General features: G+C 43.1%; 1 protein-coding gene across 2 annotated transcripts in view; it reads right to left on the bottom strand.

The window, feature by feature from the left end:
• TBXAS1 (thromboxane A synthase 1) overlaps positions 1 to 25,918 on the bottom strand; it is a 189,946-nt gene that overhangs the window by 31,893 nt on the left and 132,135 nt on the right. For both annotated transcript variants that reach the window (XM_077147249.1, XM_077147279.1), the window contains exon 9: positions 23,752 to 24,066. In XM_077147249.1, coding sequence (XP_077003364.1) covers positions 23,752 to 24,066 — 315 coding nt within the window. The remainder of the gene's footprint in view (positions 1 to 23,751; positions 24,067 to 25,918) is intronic.

The following is a 25,918-nucleotide window of genomic DNA, read 5'->3' as shown; positions in this document are numbered from 1 at the left end:
AAAGAGGTTTGTGTGTAAGTCAGTAGCAGATAAATGGCAGAGTCTGGGATAAATAGGGGGCTCACGGTGCTGAGGGAATGAAAATCCAAGTCTGTCTGATTCCAAAGCCTGTGACAGCGACAACAAAAGATGAACAGGGAAGGAATAATTTTCTCTTCCTTATTCAAGCAGGATGTGCAAGGATGCACTCAGCACTCTGATTGCTACATTAGCACAGCACAGGAGTGGCCGAGGGAACAATCAGACAGCAGATGCTTCATAAGGCGGAACTGAAACCAGGAGCACATAAATGGGCACTGCTTGGGTCCAGGGAATTCAGGAGCAGGGGGGACCTGGAGGGGTGGGGTGGGGGTTGGTTGGAGAGGATGAGGCTCTGGGTGCCTGGATTGTTCATAAACCCAGGCCAGCAAGATGTGTGCAGTGAATGTGAGGTTGCAGCTCTGCTGACCTGGGAGAATTGGTTGCTCCTATCACTGCCTTTCCTCTCTACCTGGCATAGGGCATGGCATGGCCTGTTTTGGCTGGTGGGAACTAATCTCTGCACAACAACTCAGGAAGGCAGAGGGAGGGAGAGAAAGCCACCTGAGAATTCTCTGGCACTTGCTCACAATACATCCAGGTAGGAGTGTTCCACCCGTCTTGTTTCCTTAGCCTTGGACTTGTAACCATTCCTGAGCCTCCGAGATGTTCTCCGGTGCCAGGCCTGTAACAGCAGTGACTACCCCTCGCCCTATTGTCTTTGCATCTGATTTTGAAGTGGTAACTCCCCTGGCCTAGGTTGGGTACCTTGCTTCTCTCTCTGACCCCTAGCTAGTATGGCTTCTTGGTAAATGCCAATCACCCAGAGACTGTCCCATGCACATAAGGGCCTCTCCTGAGGGTCAGGACAAGACCTGATTAATACACTTGGGAAATTTAAAGGAGAGAGCATGGTGCCCAGCTGTTCTTAATTTCTGCTACAGACAGGGCCGGACAAAATGGGCTTAACCTAGAGCAGGAGGAGGGACACTGGCAAGGTCTTCTAAAGGTTTCTTAATGTCACAGTGTGCCCTCTGTTTCCCTAGAGAGCGTTGTGAGCTCTCCTGCTGGGTGGGCTTTGGCGGGTGCCCTGCCCAGGTACAGACAGCTGGGCAAGCCCACCTCTCCCCACCACAAGCCAGCCCAAATTCACAAAGGGCCCACACCCAGCCACCCTGAGCAACAGCTGGGGTGGTGTCAGTGCCCTGCTCCTGCCGGCACAGGACACCTGTTACATTTCATCTCAGTCATTGAAGATTTTCCCAGGTTAGTGAACTGGGGTCTGGAGTGGAATGGCAGTGCCACTGGGGCCCACGGCTTTGCAGACCATTCCTAAGTACGCACAGGACATAGGCTAGGAATAAACACAGCCTGCACTCGGGGTGCAGAGATACTTCAGAGGGTTCCAGCATCTGGGGCAAGAAGAAGTCGCCTACGCAGCAACGTGGGGAGGTTGGAGAGAACAGATTGGAAGGAGCAGAGAGGAACAGCCTGGGGAGTCCTGGGGCACAACCAAGGTACAAGTCAAAAGGCAGAATGAAGGAGGTTGGGATTGATCAAAGATTCAAGGTGAAGACACAAGGTGATGATGGGATCAGGGAGCTTAGTTGCATAGCTCAGACCAGCGTGGCAAACTCAGATGCAGAAGGGGTCAGGAAGGTGCCAGAACCAGGTGAGCCTGTGGGTCAGAAAGGTGCGAGGGCCGAAGAACAACCGCCTCCCAGCCTTTGTGAGGGAATGGCAGTGCCTGGGCCAGCTGGAGGGTCAGGCTCTGGCTCTGTTGCCAGTGGGAATGTGGGCTTAGGGTGGCCTGAGTTTCCATTTTTCCAAGAAAAGTTGGATTTATATGGAATTCCCCCGATTTTTAAATATTGACAATTCAAATTAAAAAAAACAGAAACCCCATTGCAGCTGCACACGGCTTGTGGGCTGTCTCTTTCTGACCTCTGTTCCTTGACGTCCTGCCCAGACAGGTTTCTTTGGGCTGGACAGCCCCCTGTGAGATTATTTTGATGTCTGGTCATTTGGGCCTAAGCCATAGCATGCTGTGATTTTTCTAATGCTCTAGGAAAAGGGGGTCCTTTCCCAAAAACGAATACTAATGGCAGGTAGATTTGGAGTTCTAGTTTGGGACTTGAATTTTGTAAAACTGGTTATTCTGCCTGTTGAAAAACCGTGATTCCTTTAGGGCTGTGCCACTGCCCTCTAAACTCCGGAAGGCCCCATGACCCCCAAAGTCTTTATAGAAAGGAAAATGTGGCATGGTCAACCTTCTCTGATCTTTGGGACCCCAAAATTGCTTAGTTTCTTAATGTATGATTATTATTATTATTATTTAACATGGGCAGGCACCAGGAATCGAACCCGGGTCCTCTGGCATGGCAGGCAAGTATTGCTGCCTGCTGAGCCACTGTGGCCCGCCCTGTATTATTTTTTAAAGGTTATAAATAGGGGCAACCATCCTATGGATTGAATGTGAAAATGTTCTGGAACTAATTTCAGAAAGTTCTTAGTACCCCTGTGTATCACCTCTCTTTCTGATGAGTGGTCTCAGTGGAAGGGTCCTACGCTAATAGAACATGTAGTTCATAATCAGATGACTGCTTTAGGCTCAGGAGCACTGAAAACCAATTTGTCGGGGAGTGAAGCGGGGAAGAAGGACGAGAGTAAACACACAGTGAAGAGAGGGTCTTCAGTCTTGATTGCTCCTCTAGCAATAATGGCCAGCAGACTTGAAAAGAGTGGGACACAGGTTAAAAAAAAAAGAAAAAACCACATGCAGTCTCTGCCCTGGGTGAGCAGAATTGTCGGCCAGTCTCAGCCAGAGCACGTCGTTTCCTGTGGCCTGACCCATTCCGGCCTCTTATTCACTGCACGTGGATCTGGAACACCAGTCTTGGTGGGGAAGTGGAAGTGAGACCCGATTTCTGTGCTTCCCCTGGCCTCTGTGCTTTGGAGTGAAAAGGGCAAGGGAAGAGCAGTTTCCTCTTGCGTTTTGATTCAGAGGATCCCAACCTGGCTACACCCCAGCTTCCCTGGAGGGAGCTCGTAAATATTCCAAGGCTCAGCCACACCCCAGACCAATTACATTGGATTTCATGGAGAACCCCAGGCATCAGTACTTTTTAAAAACTGCTCAGTATGATTCCAGGGTGCGGCCAAGGTTGAGAACCTCCGTGAGAGACACAGGCTGAGCGCTGGTTTAAAGCTGTGCTTTACGTTCCCATGGCATTCATCTCAAGCTCAGCACTTCCAGAACCTCATACAAAGTCTAGCTCTGTACTGGCAGCCTGGGGAATTCCTCCAGGGTCTGCCTCCTGCTTTCTACTTCAAACTCCCACCCTTGAGACCCCCATGAGATCGTGGTTAAAAGCACACGAAAGTCAGACTGCCCATGCTTGAGTTTGTGTTTTACTGTTTACCAGCTGGGTAACTTTCATCAATTTACTTAACTTGACCAGCCTCGGTTTCCCACCCAGTAAAATAGGGATAATATTTAGTACTCCTTCCTAAAGTTGTAGTCAGGAAAAAACATGGTTCATGGACGGCAATTAGCCTGACATGTGCAAAATACTCAGTACGTGCTCACTGCTGGCTGCTATTGCAGAATTTATATGGCCTGCTTTGGTCTGCCCTGTTGGCTGTCTTCTCTGGTCAGCCTGTCCGATTGACCACTTCTCTGGTAGCCCTGACCCACACTTTGATCTGGCTTTTCCCCGAAGATGCTCACAGAATGTCCACTTAGCATTGCCCATCACACCTGGAGACCAAGCCCTGCCCTGAGTCCAGGCTGGGAACAGACTCCTGCATACTGTCCCCACCTCGGGGCTCACTTCCAGGACCCCTGACCGTCTAGCACATGATGGGGAAGGAGGTGTCACAGGACCAGAGGAAGTGAGAGCATAGTCTCTAAGAGTGGTCCGTCTATCCATAAACAGATGTAAAATCACAACAACACTAAAGAAGAAAAGGTTTGAGTAGGGCAAAATAGGAAATTTGTCACTGAACTCCAACTTTTTTTTTTTGAGCAAATAAAAGGACGTACCTTTCTTATCCAGTGTATTTTAAGTATGCAGGGTTTATTACTCTGCAAAGTTACAATAACTGAGATAAATTTGTGGATGATAATGTCTGGGGTCACCCTGGCCTTTGGAAACAAATATCATGAAAGCAGCTACCATGTCCCTCTAGAGGATGGCACCCCCAGAATGGCTGGCAGACACCCCATGGAAGATTCACTGAGAAAACCTGTCGATGTACCAAAGCAGTGACAGAGGTGGGGAGAGGGGGAGGCAATAAGGTGCTAAAGGTCAAAGGATAAGTATCAAGATGAATTAGGTTTAAACGGTGATATAAATCGAGTGCCATACGCAACGATATAATCAGAAATGACAAAAATCTTAGACATTTTAGAAGACTGTGAAATGCAGCAAAGTAGTACAATTATATGGTATAATTAAGTAAAATAAAACAAAAAGATAAGGATCTCAGAATGTGCATCACAACGTGGAGACCAGGAAAATGGATATTGGAGAAAAATAGTGAAAGAATGAAGCCCAAACCTCAGGCTTGGGAGTCAGGAAACCAAAGTTTTGTTCCCAGTTTGTCCACAAATTAGCAAAATGGTCTGGGAAAGTTTCTTAACTGATCTGAATATGTTTCCTCATCTGAAAAGCAGATTTTTAAAATCTTCTCATTTGGTTTCCTGAACTGTGTCCTTCTAACCAAGTATTTTTTCAAACTGTACGTTTTCATCTTTTAGAGAATCATGAATTCAATTCAGGGGCTTAAGACCAATATGTTTTAAAAACTGAAATAGAGTAGAATGAACATGAACATAGAGCATATCACACACAGATGGTCTCATATTGTTTCATAAATTTTTGTTTCAGTATATTATGTATGCATATCTTAGGGTGAATTATAAAATATATTTCTTAGACTGAATTATGATAAAAAATTTGAAAAAAGCAACTCTAATACAACCAATACACCCAGTGCTGCTAGGAAAGTCCCCAAGTTGCTGCGTGCCTCAGTTTCCTCCTTTGCCCTGGCATCTCTACAGTCCAATCTGTTAGCATTCCGAGGAGCCCCAGCCCCCACAGCCACATAAAGATGCCAAGGCCCTCTTTACACCAACCCCCCTCTGCCCTGGCAACAAAGAGCCAGGGGTTAAGCTGCTTATGAAGTAAATGTCGAGTTGCCGGGTTTACCAAATAAAAATGTAGGCACCCAGTTAAATTTGAATCCCAGAGAAACAACAAATAATTTTCTAGTACAAGTAGGTCCCAAATATTGTATAAGACAAATTATTCTTTGTTTCTCTGAAATCTGAATTTAACCAAGCACCTGTACTTTATCTGGTAACCCTAAGTATGCATTCAACGAGTTACAAATAGGAGGGAAAGTTTCAAAAGATTAAGACTTCTAAATGCCCCAAACTACAAAACTTTGTGCTATTATATGATCATAAATTAACAGCTGTATTGCATTATGCAAATTTATGTTAAGTTATTCACTATCTGTCATCACTCTCCAATAAAAATTGTATATATGACATTTAGAAAAAATGGCATCTTCTGATAATAGTTTTGCTCTGCATTTTGGTGGTTCTGATTATCTTTGGCTTGCCTTAATGCTGCAGCCACAAATGCGCAGAGCAGGGTCTTTGTGAGTGATTCATTGAATTACTTATGGTCTGTTGCAAGAACAACCCCTGTGAGTGGTCAGTGCTTATCATTCCTCCATTTTAATGCTTTTCAGGAGAAATACAGCTTGGCATTGAATCAACAAGAGAGACCATCCCTGTCTTTCAGCTAAAGGCTGGCAACCTCCTACAAATAAACACTGTGCAATATGAAGGTTAGCTTGACTGGACAAGCAAGAATAGAAATGCTTTGATTTTTAAACTCAGTGCCTTTACATTTCTTGATGATTAGACACAAAAGGAAAAAAGCAGTTTCTGCTATTACCTTGCTGTAGCTTAGCTAATGTCCACCAGTTGGGAATTTAATATGGAGAGCATTATTAGATATGCCTTATCTTCAGCCTGATTTGCTTAATATTTAACTGATGACTGTTATTCTCTTGGAAGCTATTGACACTCCACCAGTTATTTTTGTTTTAGCCATGTTAAAACAAAATATATTTTTTTAATTGGGGAATACTGCTTGTGGAAGAAATGCCTGTGTCTATTCTGGAAGGGAAGGGCAAAAATCTTGCTAGGGGCACATTATATCCCCAAAACTGGTGCAGAGAGCAGCAGCTTACAGGAGGACGGGAGCCAGATGACCTTGAGGAACCTTTGAAGAATGACAGGCCAGGCTGGGAAAACAGACTATTTGTGACAGAAATTACAGGGAGTAAGTAAGGCAGGTGAGGCCTCCAAAAGTTAAAGGAGGAAGGACTCTTTGATCATCTAGAACAGAAAACAGAGAGGCTGAGGAAGGAGTCAAGGTGCATCAGGAGGCCGCACTGTGCTTGCTTCCGAACAACAAATGCAAGACTGGACGAGGAGAGGAAGGGATACGAGGTTCGGTTCTTTTAGAGAAGGTGACGGGTTCTTAAAACACACAGAGAAGAGAGCATGGGCTTAGGAATCAGGAAAAACCACACCAAAAAACAAACAACAAAAAATAGTGTGATCTTGCACAGTCTCCTGACTTCCTTTGCCTCAGTTTCCTTGCTGAGGGATAATAAAGGGATTCGATTAAATGATCTCTAATTTCCTTCCAACTTTAGTTTTCATTTACTCATTTTTTCACCTAGCATTGTGTACCTGCTATGTGATGGCAAAGACTATACAGACCCTACATTCATGGTGTCAATAGCCAAGCCTGGCTAGAGGTCAAAGAGCAGAAGCACGCCATTCTCTTGAGGAGAAGGGGGAGAGATGGAAATATCGGTAGAATTTTTTTTATTTTTGCGTGGGCAGGCACTGGGAATCGAACCTGGGTCTCCGGCATTGCAGGCAAGAACTCTGCCTGCTGAGCCACCATGGCCCGCCCCAATAGGATTTTATTTTAAGACACCCAAGGGCAGGCAAGGAGTATGTAAATTTGTCAAATGCTAAGTAGGAAGAAACAGTTTACTTCTTGACCAGACTTTTTGAAAACAACTAAGGAAACTAAATTCCAAGGGAGGGAAATCTTTTGCCTTCCACCAGAGAGGGAGGGATTTACGGCCCACTGGTCCTCCCAGCTGAGGAGGGAGAGGCCTCTAATGACCTGATCTGGACAAACTGGAAGGTGCTGATTTCTGGATATTTATACCTAAGATGGAGCAGAGGACCAATTGGGATGGACTGAACCTGTGAACGATTTCCTACTACAGTTGATTCAATGGAAATGAATGAAATAATCAGAAGAAACCTGGATTGCATCTCTAAATGCTTTGAAATTTGACGTAGGAAATAAGATTTGGGGGCATGGGTGATGTTTTCTTCCCTTTTCCCAGCTGTAGACCATAACTTTAGAATAGAAAAGAAAGTATAGGAATTTAGCAGGATACTATTTAGATGCCAGCAATTTGTTTTGCTAACTTATGTTCTGAATCACCTGAAATCTCACAGAGCCCAAGAGAGAGACGTTTGATAGGACACCCACAGACCTTATTAAGTGGGCTTTAAGCTACATTTTAAAGGAGAAGGAGCAAAATGCTACCAGAACAGTGATAAATGACAGGTTTGGCATATGAATTATTCCTGAGGGAAGAAATTGTCTGTTTGAAACCCAAGAGACAAAGCAAATATAGAGAAATTCCTGATGTGGTAAATTTTGCACAGAAAAAAACAACTTCACATGGAAATATCAATAGAATTTTATTTTAAGACACCCAAGGGCAGGCAAGGAGTATGTAGATTTGTCAAATGTTAAGAAGAAACAGTACACTTCTTGGCTTAGAGTTTCTTCCCTTTTTTTCTTTTGCTATGTATTTTTATGTCGTTTATTGGTTCTTGAAGTAATTTCTTTTTTCTTTTTATGGTAAAGACTGATATATCTTGACTTACTAGGATTTCATAGTTGTTTAAAGGTGAAGATTCATGTTAAAAATGCCATTGTTCAGATAATATCCTTATGTATTTGGTGGCAGCAGACAGGGAAGGGACATGCCAGGAAAGAGGAGAAACCTATTTTGGGGACTTCCCAACACTCTAACAGAGACACGACTATCACAGTGGTAAGAGAACAGAGGCCCCATCTGCTCTCATACAACAATTCGCCACAGACCTAGAGCCATTCCCAAGATAGCACCAAGGACTTAGGAGCCAGAGAATCTGAGTTCAAGTCCCAACTCTGCCTCCACCTTGAGCTCGTCACTTAATCTCTGTTTTAATTTCCTAATTTTTAAAATGGGGATAATGTAGGATTGGTTGTTAGAATCTGGCCCAGCACCAGGCATGGAACAAAGTGCTCAATAAATGCTCATCCTTGTGATGTTTCTCATTATTCTTATCAATCTTATTCGATATTGAATACTTGATGCCAAAGTTGCAAATGAAAGGATCACTCTTCAATGAGAACAGGTTGGAAAAGAGATGCTGCTGTAGCAGGCCCTAACATAACCAACATAGAGCCCCAGAGAGCTACAACTGGCCACAGGCCACAGGCTTAGACCCTGGAAGATGGACAATACCCTTGAAATTGCACAAGTGATTCTTGGGGAACTCAAGCCCAGAAACAAAACCTGCCAAATGGTACATGTGTTGGGGAACTTGAGACACTTCCATTAGATGCTTCTAATTCTAATTTACATAATTTTCTTGGTTAACAGGGCCTGTTTCTTTAGCGAGTTAGGGCAGATTTATTTAATGCATAAAAATGATCTTGAATAATCTCGGGGCGCTATAAATGTTTACTGTTAACAATGATGGCGGTGATCATCATTGTTAGCATCTTCCAGATCTACAAATTTCCAGTTTGCAGCCAGGCTGGGGAATTATTAAATGAGCTTTTCAGAGAAAGATGAAATGATGAGAGAGAGGGCTCAACTAACCCCTGGGTGGCCAGAAACACTTGCCCTTAATTCTGAGATAATGTGTGGGCCTGTGACAGAACCTCCCTGAGCTTGGAGATATCAAAGGTAAGTTGGAAAAATAGCTTCTCAGTTAACTGGAGGTGGGGAACAGACCAGATGACATTTCTGATTTGGAATCCTCCTGGTCTAAGGACAATAATTTTATGAGACACTTTCAAACAGGCTCCCCTGCTGAATGTTAACAGAGCAATCACCTGGTGGTTCTCACCAGGGATTTGCTTTTTGGCTTTTTGGGATAGGGGCTGTGGTGGTTTGAAGCTGTGTGTACCCTAGAAAAACATGTTTTTAAATCAAATCCATTCCTGTGGGTGTAAACTCATTGTAACTAGAACTTTTTTGTGTGTGTGTTTTAACATAATTGTATTACAGTTAAGTAGTATTGTGCTAAGTAGAACTTTTGATGAGGCTACTTTAAAGTGTGACCCACCTCATTCAAGATGGGACTTAATCCTATTACTGGAGTCCTTTATAAATAGAATGGAGAGAGAGAGAGAGAGAGAGGAAGCCATGGAAGCCAGAAGCTGAAGGCAATGAAGCCCAGAAGAGAAGGGAGAGGGAGAAACCCGAAAATGCTGCCATGTGCCTTGCGATGTGACAGAGGAGCCAAAAGTCACTGATGGTCTTCAGAAAGAAAGCATCACCTTGATGATGCCTTGATTTGGATATTTTTTTGTCCTCAAAATTGTAAGATAATAAATTCCCATTATTCAAGTCAAACCATTACATGGTATCGGCTTTAAGCAGCCTAGGAAACTAAAACGGGCTAAATCCGAACCACAGCATAATCACAGAAAACCCACTATTTCCAGGTAATCTGATGAGTGACTCTTCTAAAAGGCACAAAATGGCACCAGTACTTTATACAGAGTATGTATAAAGTTAATCATGCCATTAATAATGTATCCTAAGGTCACAATTAAGGCTAAGTTTGCACATATGCTTCATGTGATTGTGGCAACGGTTCTTCACACTGGCTGCATCTGAGAATCATTTGGGGGCAGGGCTTTAAAAAATGTGATGCCCAGGCCTTACCTAGGCCAAGTAAATCTGAAGCTCTGGGGGTTCATATTCAAGCACCTGTAATTTTTTTCAAGTTCTTGAGGGTATGGGGATATCTGGGCTTTTCTTGGAGCTTGATTTGCATGTGGACCTGGGATGACTGTGGGTGTAGATACTTGAGAAGGTATATAATGCTGTTTGGAACTGCTACAGTCTCTGGTCATCTGGCGTCAGATTCTACCTAGAGGTAGCAGATTCACAGATCTTGGTGACAGATAGATCAGAGTTGACCTTGGTTACAGAGTAGAACCCAGAGTTGATCTTGGTTCAAACAGGCCTTGGCTCACTTCAGAGAATGTAGGGAGTTGGTGAGGGAAGGCAGTCCTGCTCTGCACAGAACGGAAGGTAGCATCTGCATCCAGTGGAGATACCTGGGAAGAACCAGGTAAAAAGAGCCTTATTCCCGAAGGGCAGAGAACACTTGTGCAGTCTCAGGATGTAGGGCTGTGCCTGGCTCCCAACCTTTTCCCAAGGAGTTTTCTAAACTGAGATGAAAACGGCATTCAGCAGCAGCTCACAGCCAGCGAGAGCATCAAACTGGCCTCCAACAGAGAACTGGGCGAGAGAGGAGAGTGCTTGTTCTTCTCCGTGGCATCGGTGATGAGCAGGGAGGAGGGTCAGGCAGGCAATTAGGTAGCAAGACAAGTAAATGTCTCAGATGCATGTTTAATGTTCTTTAACAAAGGACACAATGAAAATGAACCACAAGAAAATGCACCCAGTGAGAAATTCCAGGGGTGTGGAATATAAAGAGGCAGCCTGGAATGGAATGGCTGGAGTAGACTTTTTTATAATGGACTAAGAAAAGATCAACCTCACAATTGAAAGTGAGAAAAGCACCAAGAAGGTTGTCTGGGCTATGATGTCTCTTTTTCAGGGACTTTCCTGCCCATGTGGGACAGGGGTTCAGAGACTTAAGGTCATTGGGGAGAGATTAGCCATGTAATCTTCATTTTGTATTCTATGGGTGATGAAGAAAGAGACTTCATAAACTCAGAGAAGGGACCATGAACAAGTCATGGAATCAGGAAACTGCGGCACAGAGAGGGGGTTGATAGTAGCTGACACATATATAATACTAGCGCTGTTCCAAGCATTGTACATGTATTAACTCACTGTTATGGATTAAATTGTGTCTCTCAAAAAGACATGTCCAAGTTCTGACCTCAGGCTTGTGAATGTGATCCTATTAGGAAATAGGATCTTTGAAGATACTATCATTAAGATGAGGCCAAACTGGAGTAGGGTGGGCCCTAAACCAATATGATTGCTGTGCTTATAAGAAGGAAAAAGCCGGAGAAAAGACAGCCATGTCATAGAGACAGAGATTGAGTTAGCCCACAGGCCAAAGGATGGCATGGATGGCCAGCAAGCCAGAATCCTACAGACCTCAGAGGAAGCATGCCTGCCAACACCTTCACTTTGGACTTCCAGCCTCCAGTATACTGAGACAATAGTTTACTGTTGTTTTAAGCCACCAGTTTGTGGTACTTTGTTACGGCAGCCCCAGGAAACTAAGATAGTCACATAATCCTCACAACCACCTTTATGAGGTATGTACTATGACTATCCCCATTTTACAGAGAGAGAAACTAAGGGACAAAGAGATGATGGCAGCCATCCATGTCACACTCCTGGAGCCCTGTTGGCCAGCTGGCACTAGCACCTGTGTCTTAGGGCCCCCTCTCGGGCTCTTTCCAGCCTTCCCTCTAAGGAGGAAGTGCGCCTTAAGTAGAAAGATGTTTCAGTTTTGTCCGGGTGTGATTGGGAGCCCCTCCCTCAGCATGAGCTTCTTGAAGGTTTTGTGTCCCATACTCTGGGACCAGCTCGATTATTCCAGTGGGAGGCAATGCCTGTCCCTGGGGCAGGGGCGAGAACTGCCCTTAAGAAGTAGAATACTAACCATGGTGAAGTAATTGGAGGCCAGGGTACCCAGATATGCCATTTTCATGTAAAAGTTTGCTCTTTTTAAAATAAACTCCCTCCCCCTGGACCTCTCTCTCCTTCCCAGCTACTTGAACTAGTTTCTCAAGTTGAAATTCTTGCCTATAGCTAAAGAGGTAAGGATTTTATCCTCTTTTTTCCAGTTTTAAATTACTAATTAAAATGTCTTAGAGACTAAACCCATTGCAAAAAGAGCTTTCTAAAGCTTCTTGTTCATCACCAGAGGGAAGTTGATTCTCTTCTTAGCTTTATAATATGGATTCTTTTCACAGGGTGTCTGTTTTATGCTCCCTACAGCTCTGGCCCCAGTTTGGTCCCAGCAGGAGGAGGCCAGTAGAGTTTAATTACATTCCTCCTATAGGGAACATTCAAGGAATGAGGCTTTGAAAAACAACTTGTGCTACCAAAAGAAAAAAAAAAAAGTCAAATTAAGCAAGTGAAAAACAGGCATTGCCTTTTGTGTCCTAGAGACCCAATCTAAATATTTAATTTTTAAAGACATAATTCTAAGCACTTAACTTTAGAAACCTTGCACATTGTAATTCATAGGCAACTCAAATATCCCTTCTGATCTGGAATATGCATATGCCTGGACTAACAGTTTCATGGAGTTGATGTTTTCACACATGCCATATTCAGTTATAAAACATAATAGTGCGCTTGGTCTGGGGAAAAACAGACTTACCAGAAAACTTAGTGTGAACTGAATGTCTGGGCTACTGCACGTATGTTAGAAAGGTCCTTTATTCTCTACTGATTTCCCAATTTTCCTTCCTCTCTCCGTTTCTGAGATGCCTAGTGACTGGCTATTTGTGAGAGTGGAAGCAGCCACACCAGCAGACTGCTAACAGCCACTTGAATACCTGATGGACGATGAACTGAAAGAGGAGGTACACAATTAAAGGCAGATTGTGGTTACATTATAAGAAGAACAGGACAACGATAGGTAGAAAGTTCCTTATCCCTGCGAGTATTCAAGCAAAGCTTCCTGGTCTTCTCTCAGACTCCTGTCTGGGTAGCAGCTTCCCTGGATGGGCCCGAAGGTCCCTTCTGATCCTAATGGCCCAGGTTTCCATATTTCCTTGGCATATACGTTCTGGGCATCAACCCATTGGGTCCATGCAGTGCTTCGGTAATCAGCTGCAGGAACAGCTGAGCATTGCTTTCACCTGGCTCCCATCTCCCTCTTCTCCAGCCTAGTTCCTCCCTTCCCGGGTGCAGTCATCACAGGTTTTCTCTGGTGCTTCCCACCTCAAATCTGCTTTCAGTTAGTCTCTAGTTAGAGAAGCTGTAATGAACTGACATTTATTCTTTCATCAACTGTTTATCTACTAGGTGGCAGGCACCATTCTAAGGCCTGGGATATGTCATGTATCAAACGGACCAGAATCCCTCCTCTCATGGGGCTTGCATTCTAGTGGGGACTTGATTAAATTGCCTCCTCCATTTTCACAATGGCTAATGTGTTGAAACAAAGAAAAGACATCCTAATGTGAAATTTTAAGTCTCATGATGGGTTGAGGGGAAAAGATTTGCAGGAACTGGGAGTCTTTTAATTCCTCAGAGGTGCTGCCATTTCAAAGCTCCTGCTCCACCTGTGTAAAAGTGGCTTTGGTCCATAGAGACTGGTAAAGCAAAAAAAAAAAACAGTGTTTATTCTTTTAGACCAAAAGCTAATTATATAGAATAGAAACCACACTTCTGATGTTTTAAGAGCCCATAATGTAAGCAACAGTTAAATAAATGAGCCATTCATTTGAGAATCTAGCTCAATGCCAGGTGGACCCACAGAACACTGAGCTTTACCTGTGGAGTTAACTTTCCCGGGTTTATTTTTAATGCTTCCTTTTCTGGATTGATGTGAACTGACCTTACCAGCTTATTTGCTTAGCAAAGTTTGGTCCCTGTAGAAGCCCAGCTATTGAATATAAAATACTCTGAGTTGCCACATGAAAGGCTCCAAATATATGCTGATCGGTGTGGCCTGTTCCCGGGAGGAGCATCTCCTTGCAGGTCACCTGTCCCTCTGCTGAGACAGAATTACTCTGCGGGGACTCAAAGCAGAGAAGGGGGAAAGTCCTGGAGAATTAATTGCTAAAAATTCAAAGTGCTGAAGTGCTATGCTTGATAAAGTCAGCGGGCCCAAAACAAACCTTGCAAGTCCCCTCCTGCTCTTGAATTCGTCTTCCATTTTACAACCCCCACCTATACCCATGTGCACTTGGGGCATCACCTTGTGCGATTCCAGGCTCTGAGTAAGCCAGAGGCTCCCAAGTGGTCATTGGATCAGGAGGTGGAGCAGGGAAGAGCCGGTATCTCTCTGGGTCTGGGATATAGAGCCAGAAGAAAAATACAGGGGAAGAATGAGGAGAAGCAAACTAAATAGTGCTGTGAACATTGAAGAGAGGAGAGAGAAAAGGAAACTGAGAAATGGGGAAGGAGGAAAAGGGAGAGGAAACAGAGGAAGAGGTAGGGACAGTAGCAGCAGAGCTCAAAGTTCTTGCTGGCACAAGGCCTGGGGCTGCTGGCTGCCACTGCTGAGGCTCCTGGGAGCAGTTCAGAACAGGTGGGTCACTCTCCCCAGGGATCACCATAGGCATAGGTGTGGGATGTCTCCAGGGAATGTGGAAGAGTATGAAGCCCTGGGAGGCAGCAGAGGCAGGTATGTGCACTGAGCAGCCCTCATTTGCAACACTAAAGGCCTCAGAGAGGTGCTGCCCACTTCCTGCAAGTGTCCTCAAGAAGAGAATGGGCACAACCTGGATTTCTAAGACAACTCTGTGTCTACAATAATTGAAGAGAGTTGAAGACTGGGACTTGGCCACCCAATGCCAGTTGACTGGCCACTATGCTCTAGACTTGTCTGCTGAGGGAGCACAAAAGTACCTAATATCCCATCTTCCTTCTGGGGGTTGGTGCTTTGGTAGTGGTGGCCCCAAATCATTACTTCCAAGATGGAGTTCCAGGTACACATCTAGCACGGCTAAGGCTTTTTGTAGGCTAAGGCTGCCCTGCCCTGATGTTAGCTGTCAGCATGCCAAAGAAGGATGAGAGACTCTCCTTTCCTGGGTCAGCCGCTTCCAGAAAGAAGTATAGAAAGTGAACAAGATGAATATACTTCCAAGGTTCCCAGACAGCAGTTCCTGCTCTTTAAATGAAAATATTGCAGAATTTGGTATAAACCACAAGGGAAATGCCATCAGGGGAAATTCCCTTTGACCACAACACCTTGATATGCCCTCTGCCATGGCATCCAGAGCTACTATATGCACTAAAGGTTCATAGGGGAGCTTAAGGTCCTGTTGGGTGCACATAAGATGTGGTGTGTTGCCAGTCTATGCATGCATTCTGAGAGAAGGCCATCTTCATCTGCTTTGATGATGAATTTAAGTGAACTCAAAATCTTCCCCAACCACCACACCACAGCAAAAATTATTTAAACAACGTGATTTTAAGATCATGGGTAATATGCTTCTAAAGATACATCCAGGATTGGGCAATTCCTGCATCACTTTACCTCCTCCTCAATGGAGTGAGAGTGGTATTATGATCGGAATAATCTTGAAACTTTTAATATATTAAGAAAAGGTAAATCATTGCAGAACATCTGTACCTTAATTATCCTTAGTAATAAATACTTGCTATATATGTTGCAACTGAGAGAGATGCAGCATTTATGGTTTACAGCCTGGCTGCTCACAGTGGGACTAGGGCCTTACAGAATTGGAATCACCTGGGAGCTTGTTAGAAATGCAGAATCTCAGGCCCCAGCCCACACCTACTGAATGAGAAGCTGCAGTCTAACAGGGTTCCCAGATGAGTCACATGCATTTTGAGAAGCACCAGTTTTGAGCATATAGGAAGAAAAACTGGCAAGGGAAAGGCTCCAGGATACAATAAAGTATCAAAGTAGCCTCTACTGGTAGGTGGGGCTGCAGCTGTCGCCCTGGATCTCACACTGCTGGAGAACCAGGCCCTGTCTGCGATCTTACAGTTTGACCTTAGCACTGTAAGTTGGTGGTTCTTTGTTCTTTGGTGTTCTTTTGTTCTGTGACGGGATCTCTCAGAAAAGGATGGATTCAGAAGAACCTCTGAGTCCCATATGGCTGGCTGCCTTACTGAATGGATGGGGAACACCTGGGCTCACCCTTCTGGCAAAATATCAGACAGCAGGATCTCGGCAGACATTGGAAACCTCCCCACATCCATGTCCCATTTTTCACTTGATCCTTAAAGTTAACTCCGTGTGAAGATGACTCTGAAGATTGACAGTAGGTAAAATCCATACTAGGAAGGATTTGTTGTTTTTGTTTTATTCCCTCAGTGAGGATGAATTTGCATTAAGCTCTTCACAGTTTTCCACTCAACCCTACTTCTGTGGCAAAGGACATGTATTAGGAAACAGCTGGTTGGGGGGTAAAATGACTATTTTTTTTGTGGCTGTGGAATATGCTTTTTTCCTTTGAGATCCTCTGACTGCCTCAAGAAACAAGTCCCCAGCCTTGTACACATTAGCAGCATGAGCTAAATCAGCTGAAATAACCAGCACGGAATATTCTTTTATCCTTAAGAGAAAAAGAAAGAGTAAGTTGTATTTTAATTAGATATTTATAATGTTTTACAAAGCAGCTTTTCAAGAGAAATCTTAAGAATTTGGCCTTCCTTCCAAGGCACAACTGTTCAAATTTTCCTAAAGAGAGGCTATATATCAATCTAATCCAGTTTGTGATAAATTTACAACTGGGTTCTGTATAGCAGATTTATAACAACAATTAAGCAGAAGGAAAATGGGTCATAAATTTTAGTTGGCACAGTCCAGCAGCATAGAAAAGAAATGAGAATGGTTTAGGCAGATCAAAAGTCAATCATTTCAACATAAAATGCTAAAGCTATAGCAAAAACAATTTACATAAAAAAATTGTTTTTTTCCTCAACATTTTCAAAATTAGATATTGGAGAACAAAATGCCATCCACAATAAAAGCTTTTATTAAAAACTGGTGTGCCGGGCAGGCAACGGTGGGGCAGTGGCAGAGTTCTCGCCTGCCATTGCTGGAGACCCAGGTTCGATTCCCAGTGCCTGCTCATGCAAAAATACCAACAAAACAAAACAAATAAAAAACTGGTGGTACAAACCTTTCCCCACTTCTCCATTATAGAATCTAATGAACATATCTTCCCCTTCAACATGACTTAGGCAACATGGGGGAAAAGAGAGAATCCTCCAAGAGACCAGGTGACTTGGACAAGAAAGCTTTAAACTGAATTTTAATGGTGGGACTAGAGAAGGAGAGGCCAGATAAATTTTCAAAGCAAGATGATTTGGAAGAAAGCATAAGTGACATAGAAAGAAGCAGCCCAGAGGCATGAATTGTAAAGTGGATTATGACTCTATTATAACTGGAACAGAAATCTATATTCTGAAAGAAGAAACGCAATCAAGATCACTTGGGTCAAAATAGGTGGTGAGTGATGTGATATTGCCAGACAGAGTGTGTGGGTTGTAAAACTTACATAGAGATAATCCATCATAGTGAGGGAACACCTCCAAGTATCCTTTTATATGCCAGACATTTTATTCTGCTAAAAGTAAAACACCTAAATTATTGACTTTCATGACTGACAATTTCATGTCTTGAATGAAAGGCTGCAATAAGGCAAACTGCCAACCTAGACTTAATTCAAACTAATAAGGAACAGCTGGCTATGTAGAATACATAGGAAATTTGGTATAAAGTGGCCACAACACTTACAAGTGGTACATAAGAGCAGGCAATGTGCATCATCTAGCAAAGTACACAAGAGAAGGTATTACTAGATGTTGTTGGACTTATAACTTATATTTGGAAAGCTGGTTTTTAAAAGTTCAGAGAAAAGATAAATGTAAATAAGTAAGAAATTGCATGGTAAGGAATTTGAAAGTGAAAAGCTCCTGATCTGGGCACTACGGATTCTTTTTTGGCCACTCAGAAACCATCCCCCCACTTCCAGGAATAGGAGTTTGGGATTCACCCTCCCCCATTCTACATCTGAGTTGTTCAGGTGAGGCCCACCTAGGTGCCAACCCCAGAGATGGAGCAAGTGACCCAAGTCTAAGCCAATCAGTGCATCATATTCCCTTCAGCCCAGTGACTGGAGGGATGGGCATAGGACCCAGTCACTGTCCATGACATAGAACAAGACGTTTGCTGCAAATTCCAGGAGCAACTCAAGTCTTCATGCAGGACTTGAACCTGCTCCCTATTCTCAGCCTATAAAGAGATTAGAGGAATTTAAGGAAAACCTGTCAAAGCAGGGAGTCACCAGTCTAGGGAAGAGTGTTCCTCTTTGTCCCAAACCAAATAAACGGGCCTCCAATAGAACAACTCATAGAATGGGGGGCACCTGCCTGAAAGAGGCAGGCATCTCATTCTCCACGTGGTTGTCTGCTTACCTATCAAAATGGCCAACTTTCCCCCTCTTCTAGGTTGAGTTGTATCCCCTACAACGTACGTTCAAGTTTCAACCTCAGATCCCACGAATATGACCTTATTTGAAAATAGGGTCCTTTGAAGATGTGATTACTTACAATGAGGCCAAACTGGATTAGTGTGGGCCCTGACCCAGTATGACTGGTGTCCTTATAAGAAGAAGGAAATTTGGACCTAGAGACAGACAGACACAGGGGAAAAGACTACGCAATAATGGAAGCAGAGATTGAAGCGCTGCAGCTGCCAGGCAATGAACACCAAAGATTGTTGGCAAACACCAAAAGCTAAAAGAGGCCTGAAAGGATTCTCCCCTAATGGTTTCAGAGGGAGCACGGTGCTTCTGACACCTCGATTTAAGGCTTCCTGCCTCCAGAAACGTATTACAATAAATTTCTGTTATTTTAAGCCACCCAAGTTTCGTGGTACTTTGTTAGAGTAGAGAGAGGGAACACAGTGGGAGCAGCCACAGTTGGTGTGGCCAAGATGTGTCTCCCATGGGCTAAGGGGACACTGCAGAAGCTAAGTGTGAGCCATCTCGCCAGCAACCTGCTCAAGAGGGCTGACTGCCCATTTCCTACCCCACCCTTGCCCCTGGTAACTTGTCTTCTAGTTTCTGACTCTATGAATTTGCTTATTTTAATGATTTCATGTTTGTGAGATCTTACAGTATATAAAAAATAAAACGGAAGAAGAGGCCTAATTGGATGAGGAGAGCCCAACACCAAGAATGTGTGGGGCATGCAGCTGGCAGTGGGAGCTGGAGTCCATCTCCCCAACAGGGAATTGTGTAGTGGAGAGGTCCCAAAAGCCCACTTAATAACTCCTGCATTTGCTCCATGCCAGAGACCACTGCAGGAAGACACCTGCAGTGTTGAACGTAGCCCCAGTTAAGAATGGTTTGTAGCTGTGTTTGTAAACCCCAACACCGTGGAGGAGAAAGGGAGGCTCAGCGGGGGTGGAGGAGAGAGGAAGGAGAGTGAAGGAATGGACCAACCCCTTCCCCCACGCAGCTTGGGTAACGGGTCAACCTGAGCTAAGGGCAAGGAAAAGCATTAAATTGGATATGAAACTGGAGTTCTAAAATGGACCAGATGGGTCTGGACTTTTTAATACCTAAAAGTGACCAGAAACTTTTGAGGTCTGTTTGAGGTATCTCAAAGAAAGGGAAAGGAGATTCACCATAGCTCATTTAAGGAAATAATTGGAGAAAACACAAAACTGCTTCATGGTTGTACCTCACTTAGTTCAGATTGTTCAAAATACTAGTTACACAGCTGTCTTGAGACCACTAGGGGAGATCCTTTCAGAAGATGGAGTTTGTCCAGAGCAACTGGAGGGAGAGATACGGAAAGAGGAAAACCTGGATTCCAGTGACAGGGTTTGGGCTCCTGCATCAAGCCACACCTGAAGGCAGCTCTACCTTCTGGATTTTTAAGTTTGGGGCCAGTCTGGGTTGAATTTTCTATCCAGTCGATAGAAGGAGTCCTAACCAATACAGCACACATGCACATTCTATCTCTTGCGTAGAAGAGACTAGCTTTCATCAGAGCCTCACAGGGCAACGTGGTAAAAGGAATATACCTCAAGAAAAAGAAAGTCTAGATTTCAATTCAGCAATCTCACTGACAAAGATGGGGAAAACCATCCTGTGGGTGCACGGGGCTCACCAGGGATCTCATGGAAGAGCCAGATTAGAACAGCCTTGTGTGTAGGGTCTGGAGCCCCAGAGTTTGGCATGTAACTGGCACCCAAGAAATATTTTGTGAATGGAAACCAGCAGGAAAATTATAACAAGTCATACTTTACATGCAAATCTTCAGGAGTATTTTCAGGAAAATATCAAATGTGTGAATATCTAATCTGCATTTCCATGTCCTGACAGCAGATGTACTAAATTAACAGAACTCTGATTATAGTGAAAAAAAAAAGGAAACCTATAAATATTTGTGGAGTGTGTACCATGTGCAAGGCTATAAATAGTGATAGTGATGCTATTGTAGCTACCAAATTTATTTATTTATTTATTTTTGTATGCTGTATGGCGGGGTCACATTTCGTTATTTTTCCATGTGAGTATCTCGTTATTGCAGCACCATTTGATGAATTTTTGTTTGTTTGCTATTTTGCTTGTTTGTTCATTTTTTGGGGAATGAACCCAGGTCTCCTGCTTTGCAAGCTAGAATTCTATCACTGAACTACCCTTACACCCCCCAAATTTATTTTTAAAAAGAAGAAAACCTCTATGCATTCCCATTTCTCAGAGACCATCCCAGCTGTGAGCTAGAGAAAGGAAAAGTTTCCTGTGAGACTTACACTCCCGGGGCAGGGCTTTGGGCCCTATTTTTTCTTGGAAGAGGGGCTTGGACCCTAAGAGTCTAAGGCAATAGTCTCAAAGTGGAACCAGATACCTGCATCAAAATCACCTGGGATGTTTATCAAAAATGCAGATTCCTGGGCGGGCCACGGTGGCTCAGCAGGCAAGAATGCTTGCCTGCCAGGCCAGAGGACCCAGGTTCGATTCCCGGTGCCTGCCCATGTTAAAAAAAAAGTGCAGATTCCTGGGCTCCAGTCCAGACTTGTGGAATCAAAATCTTTGAGGGCAGAGCCCTGGAATCTTCATTTTAAACAATCTTCCTGGGTGGTTTTGTGTACTCTGAAGTTTACAAAACTTTATCATAATTTGTTTATTTTCTCCTGGGGTCTCAGTGCCTTGGAACATTCTGTACAGCCCCATAAAAGATGTGCCATTGGGGAAAGAAGTTCTGATCCTAGGCTGGAGGGATATGAAGGAGGCCAGGATCTGGTGACAGGATATTACCCTTCTTGATGTGTGGTCAATAAAGGCCATGTCAGATGGAAGGCATTGTATGTGAGGGCTTTTGAGTGGGAGCACATGGAAACCCTCTCTGAGTCCTCCTGGTAGAGTTAACTTAACTAGAGGTGATTACTGTTGTAGCTGGTGGGATAGACTCTTAGAGTCCCACAGATATCTCAATGACTCCACACACTCCAGCACCTGATTTTTTTTCTGTCTTCTATTGCCCTGGAAATTTTATTTAAATGGATGTTTGTTTTAATAGACACAATATTTTTTTCAATTGGAAATTAAATTCCCTGAAGGAATTTACGTCTTAGAGCATCTACCTCTTAGAGCCCTTCTCCCTTCTCTAATCTACTGTCATATCTACTACATTTCTGGATACTCAGATGCTTAAAAAATTCTTAATCTGACTTGCCTTCTGGTTTATTAGAGTCCAGATGGCTAAACTTCCCTCTACTGTCTTTACTGCTCTCCTGGGATAGTATCCTAAGCTTCTTTGAGGAAGTTACTCTTCCTCTCAGTCAAATGACTTGAGTATGATTGACTCCAGGCTTAACCCCATCCATGACCCCCATTTCCTTGGACACAATACTTGGTTCAAGAATGGACAGTGACCGAGGCATTTCAGTCACCACAGACCTCAGGACTCATGCCTGGAATTTTGGGCCCCAGACTTTCTCTTCTCCATTGATCCTGAGCAAGGCAGTTTATAGTCCGAGATGTTTTTGGTAGAATGAACCCTTGGGGGCTCATTAGGACTGCAAAGGGAAAGCATGACTAAGGATGAGGTCAGTATTAAGGAAACACAGCCAAGAACTAGGGAGAGAGAAACTGGGACCTGGGCACATCTTTGAACCTGGATAAAGATTTGCCTAAAGACTTCTGAACTGCTCAGTTATTTGTTCTAATAAATCCCTGTATTGTTTGTTTGCTTCTGAAATCAATTTGGGTTGGATTTTTTGTGACCTGCAACTGAAGCATCCTAATAGATGTGTCCTTTTGCACCCCTTATTTCTCTTTCAGTTGTGTGTTCCAATCATCTTTCATCTCTCCTCTTCCCCTCTTCTTAATTAAAAAAACAGAAAACAACAACCTATAAAGCAGAGGCTAAGGTAGGTCATGGGAGTGGGTAGTAGAGCTATTTGGATTCATGACTTTTTGAGAATCCAGGCCCAAAGAATATTGATAAATAGATCAACATCAACCTAGAAGAAAGCCCTGTACTGTTCAACCTTCTAATCAATGACTGGGATAAAATAGGAGCCATGCTTAGCAAGTCTTAGATGACACAAAGCTGGAGGAATTGCTAATATGACAGATGGCAGAATCAAGATTCAAGATTATTTTTGACTGAGTTGAGCAGTAAAAAGGATAAATATAAACTCTTGCATTTAGGCTCAAAAAAGCAATTGTATGGATGGGGGATACCTGGCTCAGCGATGTCATAAAAACCCGGAACTTGAGGTTGACTATAACCTCATGAGGAGCCAACATTTGAGGCAATTAGTAACACAGCTAATGTTCAAATATTTGAATTCTGACATGGAGAAGAAAGACCAACCTTGCTTCCACATCCCTAGTAGGATAAAGAAGTAGAATTTTCTAGATAGCAATTTTCGGCTCAATATGAAAAAAATTTCTAATGCTTCCAGTAACAGAACAGGACACCAGTTGAGGTTATCAGAATATAATAGAAAGGATTATGTTGTGGTGGTCTAATCATTAAAGCACAGAGTTTTAGAAATGATTCTCTTTAACAATTCATAAGTCAAAGCAATACACACAATAGGATCCAGAAACAATGAGCTGACAATATAGTCTAGCTCAGCACCTTTGTAAATTTGGTTCAAGTTCATGGAAGCAGCACCTCCCCTAGAGGGAGGGCCCAGAATCTCTGGACCGGGCACTGACAAGCCCCATTTTACCTTACTCCAACTGTCAGATCTCACCAAGTCTTCATTCTTGCTCCAGCCAGGCCCTTCCATATGCCTTGCTCCTATCTGCCAATGTGGCACCATTATGTGACTCACCCACCTGCCTCCCTGAGTGAGATAACTCCACAGTTAAAGCCCTGGGAAATGACAGTCTCCTTTCCCCATCCCTGTCTTTTGACCTTGACTCCTTCCTGGGACTTTGCAGTTTCCCTAAGTCAGGCCTGGTTTTAGGAAGAGCCCTGGACAGTGAAGGTATATGAACAATTTGTCTTTTTTCCTGTTGTTCTGAACATTCCATCTTATTTGCTAATCCAGGGAGATACAGAAAGTGGGCAATAACCTTATTTCACCTTTTACACTTAGAATGTGATTTTCAGAAGACAGTTATTCAGAACAAGTTTCACTTCTAGTAACACAAAATAATGATCCCATGGATATCAAATGGATAACTGGCTCCAACTTGCACTTACATGTTTCTTGTTAAAATGATCCACCTCTCTCAGAAGCTTCTCTTGGCAGTCAGGGTTGGTGGCCAGTAGGTAAGTGGCAAAAGAGAGCGTGTTGGTAATGATCTTGTAGCCAGCAATAAGAAAGAGGAAGGCCTGGCCCACAATCTCATCCACAGTCAAAGCCTTTGACAATGCTCTGGGCTGGTTTTGCTGGGAAGGATGCACTTTATATTCCGTAGAAGAGAAGACTTGTTTGACCATATCAAAGCTCTCCACGTCCGTGCAGTTAGCAGAATGTCGGGCATCCAGGATCATTTGGAGGAAGTCTCTCCGTCTCTAAAGGACAAAAGAAGAAAATGCACATTTTCAACTTTGGGTCACATAGATGAAATTTCTTGGAGCACAAAAGAAGAATATGTGTGAGAGAAACTTTTTTTAATGTGTAATTAGTTTATTCCACAAGCATTTCCTGAGCACCTTCTGAGTGGCAAGCACATCCTCTAGGGATACATTAAGAAAGACCCATAGTCCCTCCCTCATGGGGCTTCCAATCTAGAAAGAATCAAAGACATTAACTATCTATCATTTTAAGCATTCTGAGCACAGAGAACTAGAAATGGGTTGAAAGAGGGAAATAACCTGGGGTTGGGAAATCTTTATGGAGGGAATGACATTTAAGGTAACTCATTCGATACATCTTTATTGAGCGTGCCAGGCACTGTTCGAGGCAGCAGAAACAGCAAGTGCAAAGGCCCTGAGGCAGAAGTGTTTCAAGAACAGCAAAGAGGTTGGTTTGGTTGGATGGAAAGGAGTGAAGGGATAGTGGGTGGGATGGGCAAATAGCATGGGGTCTTGTAGGCCTTGGTGAACGCTTTAGCTTGTAAGTGAAACTTTTAAAGAGCTCAGTAGGAACAAGGGTCTTGACTGCTGGGTTATCTGAGATGGTGGGTTATCTGGAAACCCCCTGAATTTCCCTCAGTATGGCACTGGTTACATATATTCTGGTGTGGCTGAACATGGACTATGAAGCTGCCATTAAAAAGGATAAGGAAGTGCTAGATGGGCTAAACTGGAAAATTGTTTGAGCCACTTTGTTACCTTAGAAAGCAAGTCACAGACCAGTGTGTAAAGTAGGATCTCGTATCTATAAAAATAGTAAATTATTTTATATATATTTACATATATATATATATAAATATACATATATATGTATAATATATAATATATATATGTATATAATGTATAATATATGCATAGGAAATGTTTAACAGTATCAATACCCAAAAGTTCACAGGGCTTCCTAGAAGAGGAAGTGGGACCAAGTGGGTAGGAAAACAGTTAAAAAAATTTTTTTACATTATACATGTTTGTACTGTTGGTTGGATTACTAATAAGCCTCTGTTGTTTTTATAATGAAACAATTACAATATCATATATTTTGAAATCAAAGCACTCCCCACCCTGAGTTTCTGCATTTCTCATTTATGCACAATGTAGGATTCATATGGATAGCCATAATTATTTTTTCTCTCACACAGTAGAAAGTTAACAGAGCTGCGGGCATAAACTGGTTTTGGTGAAATTTATCTTGAAAATCTTCAGACCTTGTATTCTGTGTCTTTTTATTGTCACATCATTTCCCTCATTTTTTCAGTAATCCCCTATCCCATGTTAAATTATTAGAGCTTTCTTACCATTCTTCCCTACCTTCCTTAGTAGTATTTGCAAATTTTAAATATTTTTATTACCACTAATTGCGTTTGCATATATTGCTTTAGAGTTGACAAAGTATATTCCTAGCATATGTGCTCCTTCATATTAGTGACAACCAATATGTTACTCTTTTCTAAAACCTATGGGACTAAAACAGCAAAAGATCTTAGAGCAACCAATAGAAAAATATTATAATGTCAAAGTACTTAACTAGTTACAGGAATTTTTCAATTCATTGGATTCAGAATTTCTATTGCATTAATAATCTATGCCTATGCCAGTTGAAACTATCGTGTACCCCAGAAAAGCCATGTTGTTTAATCCTGATTCAATATTGTTGGTTGGGACCTTTTGATTAGGTGGTTTCCATGGAGATGTATCTCTACTCATTCAAAGTGGGGTTGCTTATGGGAGTCCTTTAAGAGGGAACCATTTGGAAGAAGCTTCAGAGTTGACACAGACAGAGACCTTTGGA

This window comes from Tamandua tetradactyla, chromosome 1 (assembly GCF_023851605.1).
Source record: "Tamandua tetradactyla isolate mTamTet1 chromosome 1, mTamTet1.pri, whole genome shotgun sequence".
NCBI classification, from domain to species: Eukaryota; Metazoa; Chordata; class Mammalia; order Pilosa; family Myrmecophagidae; genus Tamandua; species Tamandua tetradactyla.
This window is presented reverse-complemented; position numbering and strand designations above follow the sequence as displayed.